Source organism: Molothrus ater, chromosome 6 (assembly GCF_012460135.2).
Source record: "Molothrus ater isolate BHLD 08-10-18 breed brown headed cowbird chromosome 6, BPBGC_Mater_1.1, whole genome shotgun sequence".
Taxonomy (NCBI): Eukaryota; Metazoa; Chordata; class Aves; order Passeriformes; family Icteridae; genus Molothrus; species Molothrus ater.
The window spans coordinates 55,808,718-55,834,654 of NC_050483.2; the positions used below are offsets into that span (position 1 = coordinate 55,808,718).

The 25,937-nt window shown below is 40.1% G+C and overlaps 1 protein-coding gene across 1 annotated transcript in view; it reads right to left on the reverse strand.

Annotated features, from left to right (window-relative positions):
• Window positions 1-25,937, reverse strand: part of SYNE2 (spectrin repeat containing nuclear envelope protein 2) — a 159,428-nt gene that overhangs the window by 82,677 nt on the left and 50,814 nt on the right. Inside the window, 20 exon segments of the mRNA XM_054515169.1 lie at window positions 1,140-1,322; window positions 2,574-2,696; window positions 3,658-3,843; window positions 5,391-5,528; window positions 6,043-6,225; window positions 6,570-6,710; window positions 9,362-9,517; window positions 11,392-11,548; window positions 12,260-12,525; window positions 12,875-13,090; window positions 13,497-13,641; window positions 14,340-14,662; window positions 15,334-17,443; window positions 18,498-18,754; window positions 19,114-19,269; window positions 22,022-22,168; window positions 23,196-23,354; window positions 24,301-24,435; window positions 24,936-24,979; window positions 24,982-25,285. Of these exon segments, the coding sequence (XP_054371144.1) occupies window positions 1,140-1,322; window positions 2,574-2,696; window positions 3,658-3,843; window positions 5,391-5,528; window positions 6,043-6,225; window positions 6,570-6,710; window positions 9,362-9,517; window positions 11,392-11,548; window positions 12,260-12,525; window positions 12,875-13,090; window positions 13,497-13,641; window positions 14,340-14,662; window positions 15,334-17,443; window positions 18,498-18,754; window positions 19,114-19,269; window positions 22,022-22,168; window positions 23,196-23,354; window positions 24,301-24,435; window positions 24,936-24,979; window positions 24,982-25,285 (5,529 nt within the window).

The following is a 25,937-nucleotide window of genomic DNA, read 5'->3' on the forward strand; positions in this document are numbered from 1 at the left end:
ATCTGGTAACTGTGAAAAAGGTACATTTTACCACATCCATTTTTTGGACCTAAGAAATTGTATGGACTAAAAAAGAAAAAAAAAAAACTGTAGGGATTATACAGATCTAATATAGTCACTGCTTTTTTCTGACTCCAAGCATGCACTACTCATGTGGCATGTTTGAGTTTTTCTCTTTGTGTTTTGCTCTTAATTTCTCAAAGTGAAAATCAAAAATGGACATTCCTGTTTTAGCTGCCACTTGTCTGCCTGGCCTCTGAAATGCCCAGATAGATGTTTTAAAGCATTGTGCTTTACCCTTATAGCTCAGGAAAACCAAATCAGCAAAGATAATGTAACATTTTTCTAGGTGCTGTCAGCATCCTGCCCAGAAACGGATGGGTCACATGAGAACTTTGATTTCTTGCTGCCGCGGGAACCTGTGCTACAGAACCCCAGACTTCCTCCAGCCTGGGCACTGGAGCATGACCAGCTCCTGAATCAAAACTTCCCTGAGCTGGTACAACCACATTGCTCAGGGAAGTGCTGCACAGAAACTCCCTCAGGTTTGGGGCTGTTCCATAACTCTCCCTGGCCCTGAGTTAACCCTCCCTGACCTGCCAGCATTGCCTTCTCCTGCTGCTGTTTCCCTTCTGTGTCCAAAGCTGGCCTGGCCAGCAGCAGCTCCAAGACCCCAACACAAGCTGGCCTGCCTCAAAACAGTGAATTAACCACAACACAGCTGTAGGGTATGGCCAATTTCCTGGCTCACTGATTTGGATTAGTAGAAGACTTTCTGATGTTAGCAATTGCTGTCTAATGGCTGTCAACCAGAACTTCCATGGTCCAGGAGGGTTTCAGGAGCTGGTGAGTGCCTGCATCTAACACTGGACTTCAATCACCTGAGCCTTCCTTCCTTCTACTGTATGTTGTCAGCTGTGACTGAATTGGAAATCTGAAATGTATGTCACGACTATTCAGTGTGCTTTGTTGCAGGATCAAATTAATTAAGAAAAAAGAACAAAAAAAAAATCCCCAAACCATTACATAGAAGACACAGTAGGTGTAATTATATGGCTGCAAAATCAGTAGTGTTTAAAGATCAAAATTACTTTAAAAAAAGGTGGTACAGGTGACCATAGGGAAAAAAAATTAATTACCTCCAGTAGCTCATTCTGTTCCTTAGTAATTTTTTCTAATTTCTTCAGTTCTCTCAAGAGTTGTCTTGCTCTTTGGAAGACTGAGAAAGATTGCATTTTCAGCCCTGGCAGCTGAAGAGCATCTTCATAGGACTGTATATGAACAATAGTTTTCTGCATGGGACCAACATGCTCAAGTATAACCTGTCAGGGTAGAACAGAGATGATGGATGTGATATTGAGTTAGAAAATTCAACACCATAAATTTATACTACACTAATGATGAACAAAAGCTCTCTTTAGTGAGTTTCCCATTTAAGAAGGAAGAAAATTTAATCCCCATATGGGGCATTCATTCAAGAGCTGGACTCTATGATCCTTGTGAGTCCCTCACAACTCAGAATATTCTGTGATTCTGTGATGCTTGTTCTTGGAACAAATAAATGAAAATCCACATTGAGGATGTCTCAAGCAAGACAAAGATATAAGTTATATTTACAATTCTGGTTTTTTTCTGTATATATAAAGTTTGCACAGTGACAAAAAAGGCTCACATTCAGATCAGTTTCTATTTACTAAGCAGCTAATTTCAAAGCAGAACATCACTGGCAGTGAAGACAGTTAAAGTGGTGCAAATTCTTTGATGTCACTCTAGGCAAATTCTGGTTTTTGTCTTTTGTTCAGCCAACCAGTCAGAAGGGAACTCCAGAAGAAAAAAATAATATAAATACAAACCACCTATAGGCCTTTTAATCACTAACATCGTTGTTAAACTCCCTCTCAAGAAGATTTTGTTTTAAAATGCCCCCATGGAAACAGAGATGCTTATTCTCTCATTCATAAGCAGACTGTATCAGGAATTTTTTGTACTATCCAGGCTTTGATTTACACTAAGGAAGTAGGTGAACATCATTTTCCAGAAGAAATATTACTTTAGTTTTTCCATGTAATGTAGTTATTACAAAATTGTTCTCTGGGTAACCAAGCTGCACAGCTTTGCTGTGAGAGTTACACTGCTATGAGAGGTATGATGACATTTTTATTCATCACCTGAAACTGAACTTTTTTGTGTTTTAGGCAGATACCACTGTGGACTGGTGTGAATTAAAAGAATCATCTGCTAAATTTTGCCTCCATTTTTGGAAAAACAAAGCCTAATTTTCTAACTTCAAATTTCCATTTGGTGCCAAGTGGAGCAGTGTGCAGCAAGTGTCTCTTGAAAATCAAGCCATAAACTTCCCAAAAAATGGAGATCCTCAATTGTGGCAGCTATACCTGACATGTGCTGCAGTTACACACTCGAGTTCCCTGTGCACATACTCTCAATAGTGCTTTAATTTCAAGTGTTTTGTGTTCAAATCATGACTGTGCTTCTTGAAAAGGTCTCTCAAAAATCTCATCTCAGGGTTTACACTGATCAGGAAAAAAAAAGCCTAGATAGGAGTTCTCACAGACCTGTCCATGTTTAAGTTGGTCTTTAGGAGAAAATTCTAACAGATCTTCTGATGACAGGATTGTCTTCATTTCTGCAACATCCTTCTCAAACACCTTCACATGAGATTCAATGGCATCCAGCTCCTAGATTTCGGGAACAAAGAGTATTTGTAGATAGCCCAAACACCAAAGCCATTTGCATTTCTGTCTTTCACTTAAATTTAAAAAGAAATACTGAAAAATGAGTGCAGCATATGCAGGCTATGTTAATGGATGCTATCAATCAAAAGGCTCGTTGTTATAAATTACTTTTAGCCATAACTTCTAAAGGAATTAAGAAATATCCTTATAAATTTACATTAGAAATTACCAGTGGTGAGAAGACATTTTTTCCAGTGGTGATAGTTATCAGAATAGGAAAGTGCTATAATTACACTGGTGCAGCTTCCAGTAGGAAGAGACTTATGTCAGATGGAAAAGGAACCCACAGGCAGCTGCTGGTGAAGTCTCACAGAGACAGTCACAGAGTAGATTAGGCTGGAAGGGACCTTGAAAGGTCTCTGCTATCCATCAAACCAGGGCACTTGGGGTCTGATCCTGTTGAGATTTGGTATCTCTTGAGGTGGGAATATTAACCCTGCTTGGAGCCCCTGCTCTAGTGTTTGACCAATTTCACTGCCAAAAAAACCAAAAATCCTTCCTAGTACATAGATGTAATTTCCTTTGTTACACTTGAGGTCTGTTACTGCTCATCTTTTTGCTGAACACCCCAAGAAGAGCCTGGCCCAATCCTGTCTGTCATCTCCCATCATGTAGCAGCAAACAGCAGCAATATCAGCCTCTCACCCCAAGCTTCTCTGGGCTGAACCAACCCAGGCTCCCATCCCAGCCTTTCCTCCTACCTCCTGGGCTAATCCTGAACTTTACAGCTTGATTAGTTACCAAATGCCTTCTGATGGTTTGTTTACAAAAAATTAATTTCCTTGCTTGGCACACCTCTAACAACCAGCACTACACCCTGTATTCCATGCAGGTGATATAATCTGCATTTCCTAACATATGATGAAGCTCTGATAAAAGGCACTTATGAGTCACCCAGACTTACATCAGCCACATGCAGGATTTGTGGAAGAATCTCTGCAATCTCATGCTGTAAAGCTGCTACTTGAACATCTATTTCATTCAGCTGTTGCATTACACTGTCAGTTTCAAAGACTGGTGACAGCTCCTCCAGCTCCATGCAGATACCATGCAGAAGATTTTGCTTTTGCTCTGAGTCTTCCAAAGCCATCTGAGGACAAAACAGGAGTTAAGTTTGATACATCACTGCTAAACAGTGGTTATAGAGGTAAGGATTAGAAGGAACAAAATGCTGTAGAAAGTATCAGACCAGTCGTGTGTGATGTGAAGTCTCTTTCCCTGCAATGAACTGGATGAACTGCAGTGAACATTGCCATGAAGAACAGTGAGGGGTGCAAGAAAGGATCCATTTATCTGGGTGGTGTGTGAAGGAAAGGACTGAATGCATGTTTCCACTCTAATGCAAGCCCAGGGTGCATTTCCAAGCCCACTGGGTTTCACAGCCCAGGACAAACAAAACATTCCATTTCACAAGCACAGCAGACAATAAGCTTTTGCCACAAAAAACATTCATGGCTTTTGGAAATCACATTCTCCCCATTGTGGCTGCATGCTTTTGTAATATATCAGCCCAGAATGGGCAGCTACTTCCTTGTCAAGAATTCTTACTAGTCTTACTACAAAAATCTATGTTTAGAACACCAACTTTCTCACTTGGTCTAAGCCAAGGAGTGGATGCACAGAAAACTCGAATTTTAAGTACAAAATTGCCAGAATTGGTTTTGGCACTGGCCCTGATCTTCCCTGTAATATTACAAACATTCGACTTTTGAAATTACCAACCAGAATTACCTTGAAGAAACAGTGAGCACAGCCTTCCAAACCACAACTCACTTCAAAGTTACCATCTAACACACAGACATAATAAACCAGCACTCTGCCTCTTTGGCTCACATACTGTAGTAAACCCCATAGATTTAGGAAAAGCACCATGGAGGATATGAACAATAGGAATGCTGAAACAGCAAAAGAAAATTCCTGTTTTCTTGTCCTCCACCCCTTAACCTACCTCTGTAACCCTATAAGGCAATGTCATGTTAACCCCTTACCCATTGGTCAAGCTTGGATCCTTTCCAACCCTATAAAAGAAGCATACTGTACCCCATTAGGAGAGAAAGAAGAAGAGCAGAGACCCTTCACGGACCTCCCCAAATAAAGCCATCTTCGTGGAACAGCCTGCGCCTTCTCCTTCTCCTCTCTCTCCGTCTGCTGCAGCCTCAAGCCCAGGGCACCACTACCTAGCAAGCAGAGCTGAAATCCTGAGAGCTTGCAATCACTATAGAGCTGATAATCACCATGCTTGCTAGATGGTAGCCCTGCGGTCTTGGCATGAGCGAGCTAGCTTCGGGCACCCGGTCCCTACCCAGGGACTGAGCTCCTGAGCCCTAGTGCTCTGCATTATGATAAGGCCAAATAAGAGGCTTTATTAACATACAACATAGAAAGAATCCTATATAAGCAGGCAGTTAAAACTGACCCTAGCCACTCAGCAGGGTTACAGAAGACAATCACACATTTCTGGAAATTGTACAACAGCTCAGCACTTGCACAAGTTGAGTCTCAACTATAACTATTTTTCATTTAAAGGATTTACTTTAAATGGTAAATTACTTATGTCATTAACAATTAAGAATGGAAAACTGCATCTGTACAGAGCAACAAGTGCTAAAAGGAGCATTTATCTGCACCAACTCTAACCTGGAGCTCATCAGTATGCTTGTGTAAGCTTTTTGCAGAGTCGTGCTGAGCATCAGCTCTTAGCAAACTGTTGGTGCTTTCTATCCAATCTTTCACATTCTTCAGGTGCTCCTCATATTCTTCCATCTTGTTGGTGGCCTAGGAAATGACAGAATTTTACAGAAAGTCACATGTCAATTGCTTCATTGTATAAGATAAATGCATCTATGAAGAAGACTAAAAGAAAATAGGATGCATTTGCATCATGGTCAGTGAAATTAGCATGGTGAAATAAAAAACATTTTTCTGAAACAGTTTCATGATTTTAGGTTATCCCCTCTCACCAAAGTAATTTTGGTGCTCGCATGTTTACATTTTATGGGGGCATTATCATAATTTATATGGCAATTGCACTTTAACAGACCCATTAGCAGAGTGAGAGAACCACCTCAACACCCACCCAGGGGCAAGAATCCCCCATACAAACCCCTGAGCCATGGCTTGAGCCAGTCCTTTGGGCTAGCCACTCCAGAAACCTCAGCTCCAATCAGCTTTGCCACAGCAGGCTAATGACTCTACTCATTTGACAGCCTCTGATGATGCCTCATGCAAAGCCCTCAGCCTGTTTTTTGGTAGGACTGGATTTTTAAAAAGCTGTTCCCTTTGCAGGTACCTTGTTGAGAATGGCAGTTCTGCGCTCAGCACGCTGGGACACCTGCTGGTGCTGCTGCAGGGGGGCCACCAGGATGTCCATCAGCTCCTGGGCATGGCAGGAATTCTGCTCCACGATGTCCTGCACTTCTGCATCCAGCTCATTGAGCTTGTAATGCCACAGGTCCAGCATATCCCAGATTTGCTGCATGTGGAGAGAAGGGAAATGAAACTGAATGTCAGGCTCAAAGATAACAGCAGCGTTATTTGTTCTTCATGTGGGACATGAGTTGCAAAGGTTTCAGAACTGACATGACGAAAAGAGAACACTTTGCATCACTTTGAATCACTGGTGTGATTCACAGTTGAAAAAAGCATGGATTTTCCTGTGAGAAAGAACTGATAAATATTCACCAGTTAAATGCTTACTTGTACTTCTCCTTTTACAGACATAAAATGAAAGGAAGACCACTTTATGCTAAACTAGGCTCTGTAAAAACAATCAAAAATCTTTTAACACCCACAGATTATTTTTTTTGGCAAGATTACCTTCTGAACTTCTTTGGCTTTTGCAATGTTTTCACTCTTCTGCTGTAACATCTTTTCAATAGCTTGAAGGCCATTGTTAATAGTTTCTGCTTTTCTTTTCAGCACATACTGAGGAGAGTTCTGCAAGATTTCAGAGCTAACCTGACAGAGCAAAGAGAAAACAATTGGGGAGATTACAAAGATCTGCTTGTTTCTGTGCACCACCTTACCAAAAATATTCCAATTCTTTTTGTTTCTCTTGACAAGTCAGTTAAAAACACTGGAATGGAGCTATGCTTGCAGGGAGAAGCATTAACATGAGCAGGTTCAACATCTACACGTTGTTCACTAATTTGTTCTCATTAAAAAATGCCTGGCTCAGAAAAGCAGGAAAGAAGCACTGAGGCACTGCAGCGCCCTGGGTGCTTTGCTTCAGCCTGCTCTCATCTCTGACAGAGGCTGCTCATGCTGCACGGTCGGAAGGGTCACATTTGGATTTATGCTGTAAGAAACCCAGAATGACACCTTTGTGTCTCAGCTGACAGCTGTGACTTCCACATAACAAATAAGGGAATATCCAAGTGCATCAACGCACAGCCAATTTCTCAATATAAACTTGGAGATTTGTCACCAGAATAGAAAGGTCAGAGGACTTAATTTCACTCTGCAGGACTCCACAGAAATGAAAAATTGGTGCACTGGAGGGCCTGATTTTCTGTAGAAAGAGAAAAACTCTCAAAGCTGAAGTTGAATAATTGCCTAAGCACAGGACTGAGCAGCACAGCATAAGCTACCAGGTTACTAGGGACTAGATGAAGTGCAGGGAGTGAGAAAAGTCCTTCATCCTGCCCAGAAGTGACATCTTTTCTCACTAAACCCTGCTAGCTGCCAGGGTCAGCCAAGCACCAGGAAATCATTAAATTGTGGTAAATTCTTTGTGTGCTGCAGCCCTAGGATTTATGGGGAAATGCAGACTGAACAGTTTCAGCTGCATCAATGCCAAGGATTTTTAATTTAATAGTTATTTTAATTTGAAGCTCCTAGTACTGAAATACTTTATCCTTGTCGTGGGATGAGGAACTAAGACCATTTTAGTTAATACAGTATCTACTCATTTCTTAATTTTATTAAGATCATTTATAGATTCCAACAGAACCTCTCTAAAAAGTACCCACATGTTGTATTGGTAAAATTTAATTAATCAAAATAAATATATACAGAAAGAACTAGAGGGCTCCTCTGAAATATTCCTGTTTATACCACATAACCTATGAAGTCAGTCTGCACTTAGTGCCTAAGACTTTCTGGAAAAAGGAATTCAGGTTGTAATCACTGAACACTTGACCATTACCACTATCCTGGAATATACCAAACATGGAAAATTGTCTGTAATTGTAGTGCCAGCTTTTAAAACAAGAGAGAATCATCTATGAGTGATGTGACACAGCTGGAGATGAGTAAACAGATCAAGCTCTGACTTCATCTATTTCTTCAGGATAAAAACACTGCATCTGTCAATGCTCTGGTTATCAGCAAAGCAGGGTTTTAATTTCAATACTTCTTACTGACATAAAATTTATTATTTATGGCAGCAAATATACAATTTATTTTCATTTTTTGGTTTGCAGATTTAGAAGAAAGCAGAATGACATTAAAATATGACAACTCATTTGAACACATGCTGGTATCTCCTAATATGTTACTGAACTGACCTCCAGTTCCACCATGGTTTTTTTTGTTTCTTAAAAGCATTTTGAAAAATTCCAAGGCAGTTTATAATGTTTTCCAATACCTAAATATGAGAAGCAAATATTATCTAGCTTCCAGAACCAGTTCTTTCACTCCAACAGGTAATGTGTGCTTTGGGATAACCTTTTATATCTTGGTAAATGAAACAGTAAACAACAAAAAAACCCCAAAGCATAAATACTGTTTTGCTTTCCTTCTTTTCTTTCCTCCCAGTTGTTGGTTCTGAAAAGACTAGCCTCATTTTGAAACAGAAACCATAAAGTTAACCAAATTAGAACTCATAAGCTTTAGTCAATATGCTGCTTAATATTTTACGTAAGATAAAATGAGTAATTTGATAGACACTAAAAAAATAACTGGATTTCAAAAGTGTTTTATTAAACTTTTAAATTGTATCAAATTAACTGAGATTTAACCTTAAAAATTAGGATTGGACATTATTATTTCTGAAATATGAGAACTGAAAGGTTTTTTTTTTTCATTTTTAAAATAACACGAATGAGTAAGTATGATGGTAATTGTACCATGATGGTAATTGTATCAGGCTAAAAATTTGACCCCAAACTGAGAGTATTACTCCAATTTTGTTTAATTTTGCTTTCTGCTAATATCCCCTGCAGATAGAATATATTGCAAAAGCCTGATGCAATGGCATTCAGTTATTTAAATTCCCTGATTTTAAAGGAAGGCGATCATGTTCTCAGAGGTGGTAAAAAGAACCACGTCATGATACCCTACCACATGTGCAAATTACCTTTAAAAAAATCCTGTTTCAAAGTCCTTTTTTAACCTAGTTCTGAAAATATTTCCTCCTTTAAGCTATGCAAACTTTGCAATCAACTTTGATTGCCAGTTCCCAGTTTAAGAGTCAGAATGGAAAGAAGACAGCATCTATATAATATTAAAAATTATTGCAAAAGATTCTGCCATGTCCATTTTTAATAAAAAAATTAAATTTTATATTGACATTGCTTACCATAAGATTATTCTAAAAAGAGCCCTAAGCATGAGGAATGATTTATACATTGTAAATAGATGAATATGAAAACCACATCAACAGTTACCTTCTCTTCTAGGTCGTGCAATACTTTCTTGCAGTCCTCCAGCTGTGTTTCGATCTCTGCAGGGACTATTGTGTACATTTCAGAGTACTTGATCCGAAGTTTTTCCATGATATCCTCCAGAGCTTCTCTCTCTCTGCCAATCACACTCTGAAGCTCCTACAAAGTTAAGAGTAACTTCAGCAGTTTTACCCAGTTTTTACTGAGTGCACGTGTGTATACGTACATATATATGTGTACACACACACATATGTAATGTGTTTTATATTTCCCACCATGATTATGGTTTGGAAATATAACCATATTTGGGTTTGTGATATCAAACCTGATTTGATTACCTCTGCAAGCAGATAAACTCTAAGCAATAGTGACTCATTTAATCAAATGATGCTTTTCAATCTGTAAGAATTAATTAAACTTGATACTGCTGCATGCTGGGGAAGTGACGCACTGATGTTCATTGACAGCCACAGCAAAGGGACCATCTCAAGAGCTCCTATGATTAAATGTTGACCTTTGTGCTCTCCCTTTTGCCAAAAGTGCATTTTTCCCTTTGAAAGAGTTTAATAGCCAACGTCCATCCCTTCATTATTATAAACAACACAAAGGCCACAAAAAGCAACAGGTTTCAGGCTGAAGTGTCTGCTTTCAGGCAATTACGCAGAGCAGCACAGCAGGCTCCTCTCAAAACAGTAGTTTCCAGTTCTTCACAAAGAATGTAGGTTTTATGAGATAAAAGAAACTTGAACAACTGTCTACAGCCTGTGGCCTAGAAATAAAATCCAAGCTAAGTCCTCCTGCTGGACGAATGAAGAAATTCATTTGTTTGGAAGGTTTTCTAGAGTTTCAAGTTGGAATGTTCTGTTTGCTGGCTTTATGGTTCCTTTCCCCCGTGCTCAGCCATTTGAGAAACTCAAATGTTAACTCAAGTTATTGGGAAAAATTATCCAAACCTCCTCCTACCAGGCAATGAAAGACACTAAAATTAACTGCCTTTACTTTTTTAATCAGGAGTAATGGTAATCCACTAATTCATAGTCTTCACTTGGGAATCTTTTCCTTTGCACAAATGCAACAGACAGAAGAAATATGTCACTGAGATTGATTAATTTCCTGTCATCCCATAACAACTGGGTCTGATATTAAAAAAACCCAAACCCTCAACACCATGAAACAGCTGTGTGCCTCACTGTCTCAGGGAGAAGGCTGCTGTTGTCAAATGGCCCAATTAAGATTGTGCCAATATTTATGGGAGTTCACAGATTCCCTGACCTGAACTGGAAAGAATCAGTTACAACTCTTGTCTCCAAAACAAAGCATGTCCCTGCAAACTGGTTTCTGTGTATTACTGCACGTTCACATTTCACAGATTGTTTAGCTGGAAAGCAGATACCTATCAAAACTGTCCCAAGTTTTTTCCTAAGGGAAGAGACAATTACACTTCTCCCTTTTCATCTGTGTGGGTGAATTTAAAACTTTTGCCAAGCTAAATCAGGTTTGTCATCTCAAAATGAAATAGATATTTCCACTCAATAGATGCAGTGGAGTCCTGACTAATGCTATAAATTTCCTAAGAACTAGATTTTCTTTGGAAGTAAGAGATGAAATTGCCCTGCAGATTTTGGCTCACTGGTGTCTGGACTACATAAAATTAATGAATTCTTCAATCCTTTCAGCTCAGTCTTCTCAAAAGGAACAGGCCTGCTGTGACATACTGCTAAAAAGAGATAATTTGATGGGACTGCTGCTAGCATTTACTTGTTCCATTGCTGTCAGAAACACAAATAAGGTCTTAACTCGCTTTTGGGTAAGTTTTAGGTGCTTGGAGTAGCAAAGTTTGGATGTGAGGGAAAAGAACAGGCATAAAGCACCCGCAGTAGGAAAATTTTCTGGACACAACTAACTCAGTAAAAAAGCAGACACAACTCTAAATTCTAATTCTAAGTAATTTTAAATAGAAAACCAGCCAATTTTGACAAATTCAAGGTCCCACCACAGCAATGCTGGCTCATGAGTTTAGAGCTGTTACCAACCTCCAGCTGTTCTGCCTTTCCATCAGCATCCTGCAGTAACACAGATGCAGCATTCTGCAATGCATTTGTCACAGCACTTATTTCTTCAGTGACCTTGTTCCTCTCCTGAATCTCAGCTTTCACAGAATCTTTATGGTCTTGAGCTTTTTTGTACAACCTATGCAAGATGACCAGAAAGAATACATTGTTTTAGAGTCTAAGTAGGAGCAAAGAGCATGCTTAATACAGATATTATGTAGGTATATATCCAGAACCACACTTGTCTGTAATTTAGGGACTTTCTCTGCTGTTAAATCTATGAGTTCTATATCACTTTATCTCAGTTTCTTTAAAGTGAGTCCTCAGATAGTGCTATTTGGTAAACCAAACCAGAGAGCAGGCATATTAAAATAGCAGAGGTCAGGTTCTCAGTCTGAAGATGCTGGCAGATGTTGTTCACAAAAGCAAACCCAGAGAAGGGTGAATACAATAATCAGATTTGTAAAAAAACATTTGTGGAGAATTTTAGACAGTGGCACTCAGATGAAAGCTGCCTTGTTGCAAAAAGCACAAGGTCTGATTTTCCTAAAAGCAAAAAATCTTAAAATTCACAAGCACTTGGAACCTCTAAAACTGACTACTGTTCCTTGATTCCTACTGCATTTGAAAACAAATTGCAGCCCACAAAGGATATGGCCAGGCTCATGTCTTCTCCCTAAATAATATCCCCCAATACTGGAGACAGCAGAAGGGTGAGATGGAGCATTGGTCTGACCCAGGAGAGCATTTATTGTCATTTTAACTGCATTCCAGCTTTCATATATTCTTTGCTATCCAGTAAAATCCTGTGCTTATCTCATACCTTCACCAGAAATTTCACACCACTTACTTTTTACAGCGCTCCTGCATTGCCTTTATCTCAGCCAAGGCAGGGAGGGCAGCTTCCCCCTCGGCATTTTCAGGGGCATTCAGGATGTTTCTAATCCGGTGAAGAAGCAAGAGTAAGAGGAGCTGTTGCTGGTTGATGTTTTCTTCAAATGAGTTCACAAAATCAAGTAACTCCACCAGCTCCTCTCTGGTGGCCTTTTCCTTCTCTTTAAGGCTTTCTGGCTGTTCTTCCTGGAGCTTATCCAGAATGATTGTTTCTCGTTCCAGCTAAGTAAACAGCATGGCAGAGCATGAGATAAAGTGCTTTTTTGTTCCACCACCTGAAGTTACATTGTCTATTTACTCACATGGGTGACTAACTCCTGGGAATTACACAGTCAGATCTTGAACCTTTGAAGAGTGACAAAACCTCTGAGTTTGCTTTAACAAAGCATGTAACCCTGTGCAGAGCTGCTCTGGGTTCAGAGGACTGAATAAATATCCCCACCTTTTCTGACTTTGGGTTCAAGAAAGGGTGGGAAATGATGTTCTGCCCTGATCTCAGCCCTTTACACGCCATTGTTCTCACAGTCCCCTCTCGACTCCCCCCCAAACTAACAGATGTTGTACAACTCACCTCTTCATTGATGAATTTCCATTCCTGCTTTAGTTCTTCACAGGTAATTTCCAGCCCTTTGGCTGCCTCAAGCAAACCCAACCAGTTTTCCCACAGCACTGTAACAATCCTGCCCAGGGCTCTGTCACTTCCTCTGCATAACCTCATCATCTCTCCAGAGATCTGCCTCAGCTTCACCAGATCCTCTTCAGCAGAGTCAATGCTGGAGACTAGAATCTTACAGGAAAAACAAACACATCAACAAATAAAATGCTATAGTCAGGAGTACTAATGAAGTATTCAGTAACATGATTAGGATCCTCTAGGAAAATGGCAATCACTCTACTGAGGTGGTAAAATATGGTCATGATGAGGGAGTTCTGTTGGCTAAGACTGTGGAGAAAGATGGAGTAAATAAAATGTCTCATTTCTAGAGCAATAAGATATACTCATTTCACATTATCTATTATACCTGGTCTTTAACAAGATTATAAATATATTAATACATTAATACATTCTGTGGTTTTATATATACATAAATATAGGATAAAGAATTCCACTTCTCCCTACTATGATGTCACATGGTATGCATAGCTGCATTAGTTTTGCATGATCTTTTCAACTTCTTCAGACCCTTTCTTACCTTGCTTTCTTCCAAATGCTCCAAAGCTTCTTTATAAGACACTGGAATCTTAGACAAAGACTGTCTAAGCATCTTTTCCAGTTTCTTAAGATTATCACACACTTTATCTTTGGTTTCTGTGTAGCTTTTGTGTTTTTCAAAATACCTGCATGAAACAATGAATGGATCAATTAAAATTTGTTATTGTTGTTCCTCTCTCCAACCACAATGCCCAACAGAATAAAAGTTTTAAAAAAACCCTTTTGAACTACTAGTCCTGACTGTTTCCAAGTTATAGTCAATTAGCATTTGGTAAACACTTCAGGTTTGATCCCTGAGGTACTGATCACTGGAACATGATCAAGCAGTTTAAAAATCCTTTACTCTCTCTCCCAAACTTTTTCTATGCATGTATCTGAAGGCCCTCCAGATTTGTTCTGTACCTGAAGGAAGGAAACTACAGCCTGTGACTTGTTTGGGTTTTACCTTCCCAAGCCACCAGAACAGCCTATGGAAGACGTGAATTAGGGATCCTCAGAAAACTATTCTGACCTCCACCAGCACTGCACTACAGATTAGAAATGTGCTTTTTTCTGATTCTGGCACTCTGTGACTCCCACTCAAGCCCCACATTTTGGAATATACAAGAAGTGACTGCACTGTAAATTGGTAGCAATATGGCTTTTGTCTGGCAATTTTCCTTCCTTAACAAGCACACCTGAGAACAACAGGAATGCTTACCCTTCTTCCTGTTGAAATTTCTGACTACCTGAATTTCTATCAGAGCAGAAACAACACTGGATTTATTTTTGGCCAAGTTTCTCACAATAAGGAACAAGATCTATGGAGATCTCTTAAACCCACCTCTGCTCATCAGCTTCCCTTCTTTGAGCCTTCTTCCTTAATGCCAAACTCCTTTCCACCAGTTCTCTTACAGCATTTTCCAGACATACTTGGTCTTCTGGCTTCACTAGGTTTTTCAGCTTGGAGTGCAGGTTTTCTAAGTCAGCCTTTGCAGAGTTGAACTCTTCCTCTTTCCAGTGTGGAGTCTGACAGATCTCCACTGAGCCACACAGCTCTGCTGCAGCAGCCTGGGCTGGAGCCTCACAGTCCTCCAGGAACCTGGCAGCCCTCTGAAGGGCCGTGGTGTAAAGCTCACCAGCCCTGCATGCCTCCTCCAGAGCATTCTGAAAGCATTAAAAAGAGAAAGGAACAATAAAATAATGCTGCTGTGCTCCTCTGGATCACCACATGGTCTTAAAATTTTACACTTGGCTGTCTTTGAGACCAACTCTCCCAGCACTGGCCTGAGGAGGTGAGGGAGGACATGTGGCAAACACATTTGCTACTTGTGTAGTCACAGAGCAGTGCTGTAACCCATGTGTTTATGGCCCTCAGAACAGGAATTATGTTCACCATTCCTGATCACATTGGTTTGACCTGTGCTTTAATCCTCTTGGTCATTCCCAACTGCTAAAGCTTCTCTTTACAGTAGAAACAAGGTGCTTGGATTTTTTATCATTCTCACTATTGAAAATGTTGCCTCACAAGATGACTGCATCCAGTCTCTCTTCAGCTGAATATTTCAACACAGCCTTTTCCTTCCTCCTCTTTACCATTCTTTTCTTGTGCTAATCCCCACTGATTGATCATAATCAAAGTGAACACAACTTTCTTTGTGTCCTTAGTTTCTGTCATGATTCCCATCCTATCCACCAATGTGGAGATGTGATCACAGGCCAATTCGGCTGTTAGAACAAATGAGGATGTGAGTCATGAAAATGCCACAGTCAGACACCTAATCTAATTCTTGGGGAAAGGCATATGTCAATGCTTCACTTTCATTAAATATACTTACAACACGGGCAGCAATGTCTGCCTTCAGTTGTGCTTCACAGCCTTGCAGTGTCTCTAACTTTAATTCTATAGCAGCAGTAGGAGATTTCTCTTCTTGTTTTTCCCTCTCTTTTTCCATTATACATTTAAGAGCAGAAAACTTTCCTTCGATCATATTCTGAATTGCTTCCCATCGCAGCTTTTCATCCTGCATTGTATTTATGTCTATCACAAGTGGCTGCTGGAGTTCTAGTTGAATATGCCTTATGATGTGGAATATATTTTCTGCTTCATCCTGGCTACCTTTCTTGTTTACACTCTGTAGCCCAGAGACCAAGTTTTGAAGAAACTGCTTTAATTCTTCAACGTTTTTCTCCAGGCACTTTATTTCTTTCCTCTTAGATTCTTTGAAGGATGTATCAAAGACCTCATTTTTGTTTATTTGATTTGCTGCCTCCTGGGTTAAGTACAAGATTTGTTGAACTGCCTGCAATAGAATCTGTGCAGATATGACATTCTCAGCAGGAGAAGAGCTGGAGCTATCATTTAGGATATTAGCTTCTTTTCTTACAGTGGATGTCACAGTCTGGATTTCATCTAGCAATCCTTGAATCTTATCCCATTCTCTAACAATATTTTCCAAGTGTATTATTTTCTCTTTAATTTTATTTTTAATTTCAGAAAATTTAGTTTGCAATTCATCCAGCTGCAGTGAGTCCCATTTCAGACCTACACATTCAAATATTTCCTTGTACTTCATTACTTGTGACAAACTTGACTGAAAAGCTAACATTTTTTCTTTCAGTGCTTTGCATTTGTCCTTCAGACCCTGCTTGGCACCTACTAATTCATCATCTTTCAGGTTCATTTCACCATCCTGCAGGTCATCAAGATCCTGCTGCAATGAAGCTATTCCTTCAGCAAACTCTCTGGAGACAGCCGTCTTTTGTTCTACTTCATGAAGTTTACTTTGAATTTGCCTCTGTGTCTTCCTTGCTCTATTCTTCAGACTCCTTAACTGATCAATCAAGAAGAGTTGTTCAGACAGGCTCAGCTGCCCAGCTGTGACCTGACTCTCTTTACAGTGGGATGAGATAAGCTCTTCTATTTCCTGTATGTCCTTTAGCATCTCCTTTAGAATGGCTTGTTGGCTCACCAGCTCTGAGCAGCTGCTGTTTTGGTTTGGGTCAGGTCTGGCCATCAGCTCAGCTTTGCAAAGCTGAGAGTGAACTTTGTCTATTTCTGCAGTGAGTCTTTGCCTCTCCTCCAGCTGGAGCTCCAAGTGCTGCAATCTTTGAGCAGATTTTAAAACAAGAGCCTTGTATGAATTCTTCAACGTTTGTAAAAGGAAGGTCATATCAGAGACTTCCTCTGGATCCAAGCTGGGAAGGATGTGCTGGAGCCCATAATCCAGGGATACAATCACAGGTTCTCTGTTCAGGATGTCTGTGTTCATAAGCTGACAATTTCTGATCTGTGATTTGACATCACTGGGGAAAAGTGCTGCTTTCTGATCAAGGTGGGACAGTGAGTCTTTGACCCAGGAAATATTTTCTTTCAGCCTCTTCATCATTTCATGTTTCATGAGAGCAGGACCAGTGGTCTGAATATCCTCCTGAGGAGTTTGTTGTGCTGATAATGCTTCCAGTTTGCTCTGCAAATCCTGTATAGAGTTCTCCAAAGCCACCTTCTCTTGATCACTCCAAATTCTTTTCATCTGCAGCTCAATCCTCCTTTTTAATAGAGAAAGACCATGTTTAATGTCCTGTAGCTCTGTGGTCCAAATGAGAGGGTCTTTGGCTTTTCCTGCAGCTGAGGAATGTAACTCTGCTTGCAAATACTGTTCCTGTATCAGCCTCTGGATATCCCGTGCTTTGTTCATAAGCAGATTAAATTCATCAATTTCTGCCACAACCTGATCATGTTTCTTTTGCACTGTTTGTTCCATGTGCTGCCACCAGTGCTCCAGCTGCCTCATTTGGCTCTCTGTCAACACTTTATCCATGCATGTCAAATGCTGAGATAAAACTTCTTGCTGACTTTGCAGCTGGTTTAAGACATCTCTTTCCTTCCGTAAGGACTCTATGCATGCCTTAATTTTCTCCAGGAGAACTGTGTTGTTCATAGGACCCCTGGCAAAAAACATGAGTAGTGTTTAAAAAGAATGAATTCCCCTTATACAGAGACTTTTTAAAAACAAATTTCACTGTTTAGAGCACAATTCACTAACTTTATTCACTTAATCATGCATATCTTTCAATGTTCTCTTAGGAGTTCCCCAACCACCCCTGCAGTATCATTATTTCTTGCTTATCTGTAGAGCATTCACTATTCATAGATATTTGTGCAAAAAAGATATGTTCTACTGTATATTCTCTAAAATTGCAGTGTCTACTAATCTAGAATGTAGCCCTCATTTTAAAAATCAGCAAGAGTGTAACATCATCTCTAAGTGAATTAACATTTTATAATAATTTCTGGTTGACAATGAAGATAAAACTTGGTTCTAAAAAAAACTGAGAAATTTCCATTCATGCAAGGTAAACTCTTCCAAATGAATCTACTTATCTTCTATTTCCAGGAGTATTTTAAAATGCCCACCTAAAATACATTTAGCAGACGGATTTTTATTATGTTTTTTAAGATCTCTTTTCAGTAAATTAACAATTTCATAAGTTTTAAATGTTTTCAATTATTTTGGTACATTACCATGACAAACTAGTTCTGTGTTTTGAAGACTAATTCACAAAACACAGTAAATATTTGTTGTGCATTGGTTACCTCTGAATTGGTAATGTAGACTTACTTACTGCCATGGAATTTTTTCCTATCAAGTAAGGTTAGTTTTCAGAATAAAGAGATATTTTGTTCAGAAAAAAACTAGAATTAAGGAGTCTCTAAAGAAAAATGAGTATTTCACATCTGCCACATTAAAAAAATATGTATTTTAAGATGGATTTTTATAGGTTTTTAGCCTAGCAACTACTCTGTTTTGCCTAAAGAATAAAGAGAGTAGATGTTGTTTAAGGATAGCAGCGAGCCACCAGAAATTCTTCTGCTTAACTCTGTTCACAAACTTACAAACCTCTAAGACTTCTCTGAGCATTACTGAAGCATGTCACAAAATTCAGTGTAGAACCATATTTGTTGTGCAACCTCTTAACCAAACCCCTCCACTATACTTACATTTTTATGTTATCTTTTTCTGTTGACAAATTTTTCATGGAGGACTGTGCAGCAGAGAGATTTTTCTGGTATTCATTAATTAAACAGCACTGTTGTTGCTTCACTGCCTTAACAGCTTCCAGTTCCTGGAGCAGCCTGTCCCAGCAGGGCTCTGTGGTTTGCAGCTCTGCTCTGCTTGATCCTGTTCCATTGGGAACTGCTTCTTCACCATGGCACAGAGACTTTGCTTTCCACGTTTCCAGCTCAGCTTTTAAATTCTACAATCAAGCCCACCACAGAGAGAGAAAGATTAAAGGATGATCTTAAAGACTCTCAGCTTTCAACACAAAATACAGCTAAATACTGATTCACCTACAAACATATTCCTGCTCATCCCAAGCAAAGGAGCACATCATGGAAGCAATCCTAGGTGTATCACTGCACTCTGGAAGAGCAGTACAAACTGTGGGATTTACATGGACATGCATCAAGGTGTCTGCAGACAAACTGACTAACTGTGCAGTTAAAACTCAGATTTTTTCACTATGGGCAACAGCTTTGGTTTGCCCAAGGGAATCACAACTCTGCCAGTGTATCACTACATTAAAAATGAGGAATGGCTTTGCAGTTTCCATACCTCCAGCTCTTTTAGTTGTTCATTTATAAGCACCATATCCAGTTCAGCCACTTCATTTTTCAGCTCATTGACCTTTTGTTCCTCTTCAAAATATTCATTGTTTACTTGCACTGCAGGAAATAGTTCCTTCTGGACAACCACTTCTGCACCTGTGTCCTACAACACAAAACAAGATTCTTATTTCTGAAGGGTCTAAACCAGTAAGTTTTCTGACTGCAGCACTTTGCTTCACATGTTTAAGCCATGCTGGGGCTGTTAAATCCTGCTGTGGTTTCCCCCACAGCCTCTGTGGATCAATCAGGACCCAGAAACTGGAAACTCCATCACTGTCCCCCACACCTGCAGTCACCCCCTCCTGTCAGCACTGCTCAGGTGGCTTTGAAATCTCTGCCCATCAATTCTAGTGAAACTCTGGCATCCTCACCTTCAAATAACATCCTCCCTGCACCCACCTCTGCTCCTGATAAATTCAAAGGCCTGTTGTGTCTTCTCCCTCTCTTCCTTACATATTCATGGAACTTTATCCTCTCCTCACACCCACATTCCTTCTGCTCAGCACCTGCCCAACAACACTGCTGTGTCCTTCACCAGGACACCTCTTCAGCTCTTCTTCACAGGGCAGCTCATGCATGAAGCAGCCTGGCTGTGACACAAAGCCATGGCTGCCACTGTCACAAGTGCTATCCAAAATCTGGGGTAAGATGAGACCTGTAGGGAGTCATGTCTCAATCAGGGTGGGGAGGGATCAGGAGGCTTCAGAGCCAGTCCCTGGCACTGCCTGTGATTCTCATGACAGAAGGACAAGTCACTTGGGCTGGGGCCAGGTTTAACATCACCTTCAGCTATTGCAGACAGCATCAGAAACGAAAGGTCACAGGCTAGCTGGATTACATGATGATCCCTTAAAAATCTTTCTGCATTTCCCTTCTCCCAGTATCTGTCTCTGATGATCCCATACCTATCTGATGATCTGTTCCATGTATAAAATTTATATGAGTGAATGCATACAAATAAACAGCTATTACTGCAGTGTGAGCTTCTCCATGGTACTAACATCTAAAACCAGCAACAGTAAAAAAATTCTTGTCTGATAAACTTCTGGTATTGCTACTTTGGACACTGTTTTACTAGAAACAGTCAATTATCACTGTAAGCTGACACTGTCATCTGTCCCTTCATGGGTCATGAGCTATGCAAAATATATCTGCTTTCAAGTGTGGGAAAGATACAGCACATAGTACACATTCTCAGAGAAGAATAGCTCTCTTCATTTGAACTCTTGGTTATTTTCAGTCAAAACTGAAGAGGCCACTCATGAAGTAGTCAGTTGGAGAACTTTTCAATTTCTCTGTGTACATAACCATAACAGTTGTATCAATTCAGACATAAGATTTAATCTCAAGAGACTTTGGAGTGCCATAGAACTGAAGTAAGCATTAAAACTGAGCTAAGCTATCACACAGAAAGGAGGAAATCCACTTCACCAGACTGAAATATCAACACATCAAAAGACACAAAGAAGTGTCCTGACTTTTAGAAAAACCTTGCTGTGTACTTGTTTTGCTTGTTTGTGTGATGTTCTCATTGCACACTGCCTCCATGGATACAGCTAGGGGAGGTTGCACCTCAAATTCTGTGTCCAGTTTTGGGCCCCTCACTGCATGAAAGACATTGAGGTGCTGGAGTGTGTCCAGAGAAGGGCAATGGAGCTGGGGAAGGGTCTGGAGCACAAGTCTGGGGTTGTTTAGCCTGGAGAAGAGGAGGCTCAGAGGAGACCTTATCACTCTTTACAACTCCCTGACAGGATGCTGTAGCCAAGGGGGGTTGGTCTCTGCTCCCAGGTAACAAGTGACAGGAGAGGAAGAAATGGCCTCAAGCTGTGCCAGTGGAGGTTTGGACTGGATTTTAGGAAAGATTCCTTCACTGAAAGGGTGGTCAGGGCAGTGGTGGGTCACCATCCCTGGAAGGATTTAAAAGACATCTCCCTGTGGCACTTGGGGACGTGCTTTAGTGGTGAGCTTGGTGCTGGGTTAATGGTGGACTTGATGGTCTTAGAAGTCTTTCTCTACCTAAATGATTCTATGATGATTGCATTGTTCCTTAAATGCTTTTCAGTAGTACCCAGCATGATCTCCATAACCTTCCCAGGAATTGAGGTTAGTCTAACAGTCTAGTTTACTGGATCTTCCCTCACATCCTTTTTGTAAATCAAAATAACACTGCCAGCTTCCAATCAACAGGGACTTCTTCAAAGTCCCAAGACCTTTGGGAGATTTTGCAGATCTGCAAGTCCCAGGTAAGACCTGCCCATGGACAGGCCAGCTGTGGACCTGCCTATAAGGAAGATTACATTTAGCCCTACCTTCAAATTAAGAATGTGGTGTCCAACAGTCACAGGGCACTTGTGATGTAACTCCTTTACTCTTAAAGAAGAGTAGACTTAGTAAAGTCATTCAGTAATGTAACTTGTCATTAATTCAACTTGAATCCCTTCTCCTTTCTCTACTTCATTTCATTTATTTTCTTATGCTGGATCACTCCTGGATTTCAGTTCTCTGATCTGCCTTCCTTACAATAGAAAAGCTATCATAGCTGACTGTAATAACATGGAACAAAGTTTGTGCTGCTTAACAGTTTGAAGAGAAATTCTAATTATCATAAAGACTGATTATGATGGCTCTAAAAATCAGGGTGAACTCTCTTTTGAACAGACCCACAGAAAATTATGATGTGGCAAGCACTTTGGATGAAGTTCAAAATCATCATGAACATAAATAAGATCTATATGGAATGGTCTTGATTTTGATGTAATTGTCTCTTCTTTTAAAACAACTTCAGCTGAGGGCCAGGTGGGAACAAAAACTGAACAACTGGCATATTTCACTTGAAATAACAGGCTGTGGGTTACCTCATGTGCAGGAGCTGGGGGATTCAATCCCAGACCATCCTTCTCAGCTGCTGCAGATTCCAGGACTTGACCCTTCTGGCACAGCTTCTCTTGAACCTGCCCCTCATCTTCTCTATATGATTGATTCTCAACATCACTAGGTTCCTCCTTTTGGTGTAAGAAAAACAAAAGCAACCAGTAATCAAAAAGTTCTAATCAAACCTGCAGAGTAGTAATTACAGTGCTTGAGATGAGAAAGTTATGAAGCCCATAATTATAGGTAGATGAGGAAAACCATAATTACACTTCATAATTTATTGTGAGCAAGGTTATTGCAAAGGAAACCACTTATAAGAAGCAGTGCTCTAATTTTGTTATAAATTTTTAGAATAAATTGCAAATGTTCTGACCTACACTCTTCATATTTCATTATTCTAAGCAGGGACCTTGAATTACGTGGTCCTGGACACAGTCTTGAATGCTTTTTTTAAAGGTTTGGCTTTTTCCTGAGGACTTGCACTGTAGACAGAGAGTGTTGTTTAGAAACCCAGGCAGGATAGTCCCATGGGTAACCTGGAGATTTGTTGGATGGAGGTTTCAGTATCTCATAGAGTTTGCTAAAACTGAAATTCTGAGAAGAGTCTGGCTCTATAACACTTCCCCTCTTCAGGGAGGGGATGACAGCAACAAGACCCCTGTTAGCCTTTTCATCTCCAACAGGAACTTGGCCTCTTCCCACTCATTCTGGCTCCAGCTCCTAAACACTGCTCTGGGAGTCAAAATTCCCCTTGTACCAGGGTGCACCACACAGGGCACAGCATCTCAAATGCAGCCTCACACATGCAAAGTAAATATGTAAATAAGGAATCTGGAAAGCAAGTCAAGCACAACAGTATTCAAGTAAAATGGTCACCAGATTTCACAATACATCCAGGTGACCTGGAATGCAATATCATTTGGAATGATCCTCAGCCAATCACTAAATAAAAAAACCTCCCTCCATACCAATTTTAAATGTACAGGAAAGAATTAAGTGAGTTACCACATTTTAAGTATCACATCAGACTGAAGTAGCTCAGTGTAAACTTGAGGCTTTTCTCACTCATTTCTTAGTAGCATCATCCCCACAGCAACAGAACTGGATACAAACACCCTCAAAATTCAACTCCTCTGGTGTAATCTCATGTCCAGTTACCTGTGCTGGATGGGTTTTCTTCCTAGATTCATCACCTTCAATACCAACACCATCCAGTCTTTCCAGTTCTGCCTCACCACCAAGATCTGCACTGTCCAGAACATCCTCTTGGAACCTGTCAGCTCTGTCCATATCTGGGTTCTCCTTATCAGCCTCCTCCTGATTCAAAAAATGCAAAATGTTTACAATCAGTGAAAGTCACAGTACAAAATTTGCTAAGAAACTTCCCACTCCACAATCTGTCTACTCTATCTTCAGTTTAGCTTAATGAATGATGGAAAATGCTGAGGTAACCCAAACCCAGAGAGCTGGAAGCCCCTGCTTAGAGCAGTTTGCCATCCCAGAATGGGATCTTACCCACTCTGATACAGTTTCAGAACAGGGTAAACAGGAGCAACTGCTCACATGATTTTTAATACAGTTCTAGAAGTTTCTGATTAGACACATTTGGTAACTATTGAGCTTGCACCTTCTCCAGAAATCCCAGTTATGGACAGTTCCCACTGTTATATTCTGATGGTCATCTGTCCATGGTCAGGTCAATGAGGGAATACTTCAAATCATTCCCTTAGCTTTGCACACATTTACATTTTTAAAAGACATTTTACAGTGTCAATGTCCTGAGGTCCCATAAAAATCAGCAGTTCCAGGTTAGTGACCTCTCATTACCTGCAGTGATGAAACCTCTTTAATTCCTCATTCCTGGGAGTGTTCTAAGCCAAGCTGGATGGGGCTCTGAGCAACCTGGTCTAGTGGAAGGTGTGCCTGTCCATGGCAGGGTGTTGGAACTAGATGAACTTTAGCACCCTTTCCACCCCAAACCATTCTGTGATGGATTTTATGAAATCACAGCTAGATTTTGCATCATGGACAAAGTGGGTCCAAGCCCTGGGGGTTTGCAGGGACCATCACTTTGATCTCTTGCACTCTTCACATGAGCAAGGCTGAGGGGATGATTTGGAGAAAATATAATTTATGATTCCTTTCATCAGATAAGGAAAACATGCCTCCATAAGCCAAGAAATTTGAAGGGATTACATATGAATTTCTAATGAACACAGCACACATATACACAGACTTATATTAAAACACATTTGTCAGGTACCTGAACAGCCTGCCCCAATCTGTCCTTGCTGTGATGGATATCCTGTAATGGGCTGTCTGACACTACACTGCTTTCCTCCAGAACTGGAGCATTCTGCCTCTCTTTCTCAGACATATTTCCATTTACATCTTGACCCTAAGAGAAGAGATAGAAAAGAAAATCTGCTTGTGTTACCATAAACATTGTATTTTAACATCAAATCTCTGAATGATAAAAAATATTCTCTCTGAAAACAAACAGGACAAACACTGTGCTACACTTCTAAACAAGTCTCCCTAGTTTAAGAGAAGCTCTCAAAGCTCTTAGGCAGAGAGGTTCATCTGCAATTTTCCCATCTCCACAACTTCTCTTCGTGTCCTGTCTGAGGATACCTGCTCTATTAAGTGGCAAGAGAAAGTGACATGCATTTAAATGGAATTGTATTTAAAAGGAAAGCTGCTGTTTTAAATATGTTATTGGCTTGTTACAGACTTGCTATAAAAAGTTATGAGAGTTCTTTCCACTTCTTTGATTTATACACTTGTATTTACAGGAGGCTTAACTTCAGTGAAATCAAGGATGCAATACACAGAAGACATTTGAGATGTCTCTTTAGCCAGCTTTCCATTGTTGTTACTGTCAACAAATAAACTCACATCACTCATTTCCAAAGGCTCCTTCAGCTCCACTGCTGTGGGGGTCTCTCTGCAGAGATTTGAGTATCAGAAGTGATCTGTGTCTCTCTCTTCAGCATTGTATCTGCCTTATCTTCCTTTTGGATTTCATTACCAAACTCATCTTTTAACTCAAGGGCTTCACTGGAAATATTTTCCTTCTTTTGCTTGACATTTTCAAGTCTTTCTTCCAATCTTTCACTCTGAAGTGTTTCCATCTCATCCTCAATAAACTCCTGTTCTGGTGAAGAGGTGTTTTGTTTAACAGTTTCTGCTAAAACCAGACTTTTCTTTGCCGTGTCTTCACTTTGGCTAAGAGGTCCCTGTTGTTCCTTTGAACATGAAGAAAACATTTTATTTGAAAAGTATCTTTACTCAATACACCTAATGTTAAGATCTAAAGTCAATGTCTAAAATCATAAACACTTGTTTTGAACAACAAACCGTGTTGAAAGGTACATGCAGATCTATTTGCTGCAGAAAGTCAATTACCAAACCAACAATTTCATCAGCCATTTTTATGCACAGAGAACACCTGAAGCTACAAACATTATGGTAATAAAATAATCCCACAGCACACAGGGTGGTACATGATGATCCTTCCAAGTTCTGAACAGGTAATTCCCCCCTCACCTCCTCTCCCTTTTTCCTTCTTAGAGGTTTAGCAAGTTCTGAAGGACAGGGAATTACAGTGATCCATATCTGAGCCATGATTTCAGCTCTCTATGCTCACAGCTACAAGACTGATTTCCACTCTGCCAAAGAGCAGAAGAACATCTATTTATGTATGAAGGACACTTCTTAGAAATTACCTTGGCTCACTGACTTTTTTCAAAAAAATTTTCACACTGGCTAAATTAAAGACACTTACTAATACCAAATTTAATAATCTCTTTCCTCATTAAGCCCCAAGAAGAAAAACCCAAAAATCCTAACTAACCAAACTGCATGCTTGAACCCTCAGTTCAGCCAATAGTAAAGGTC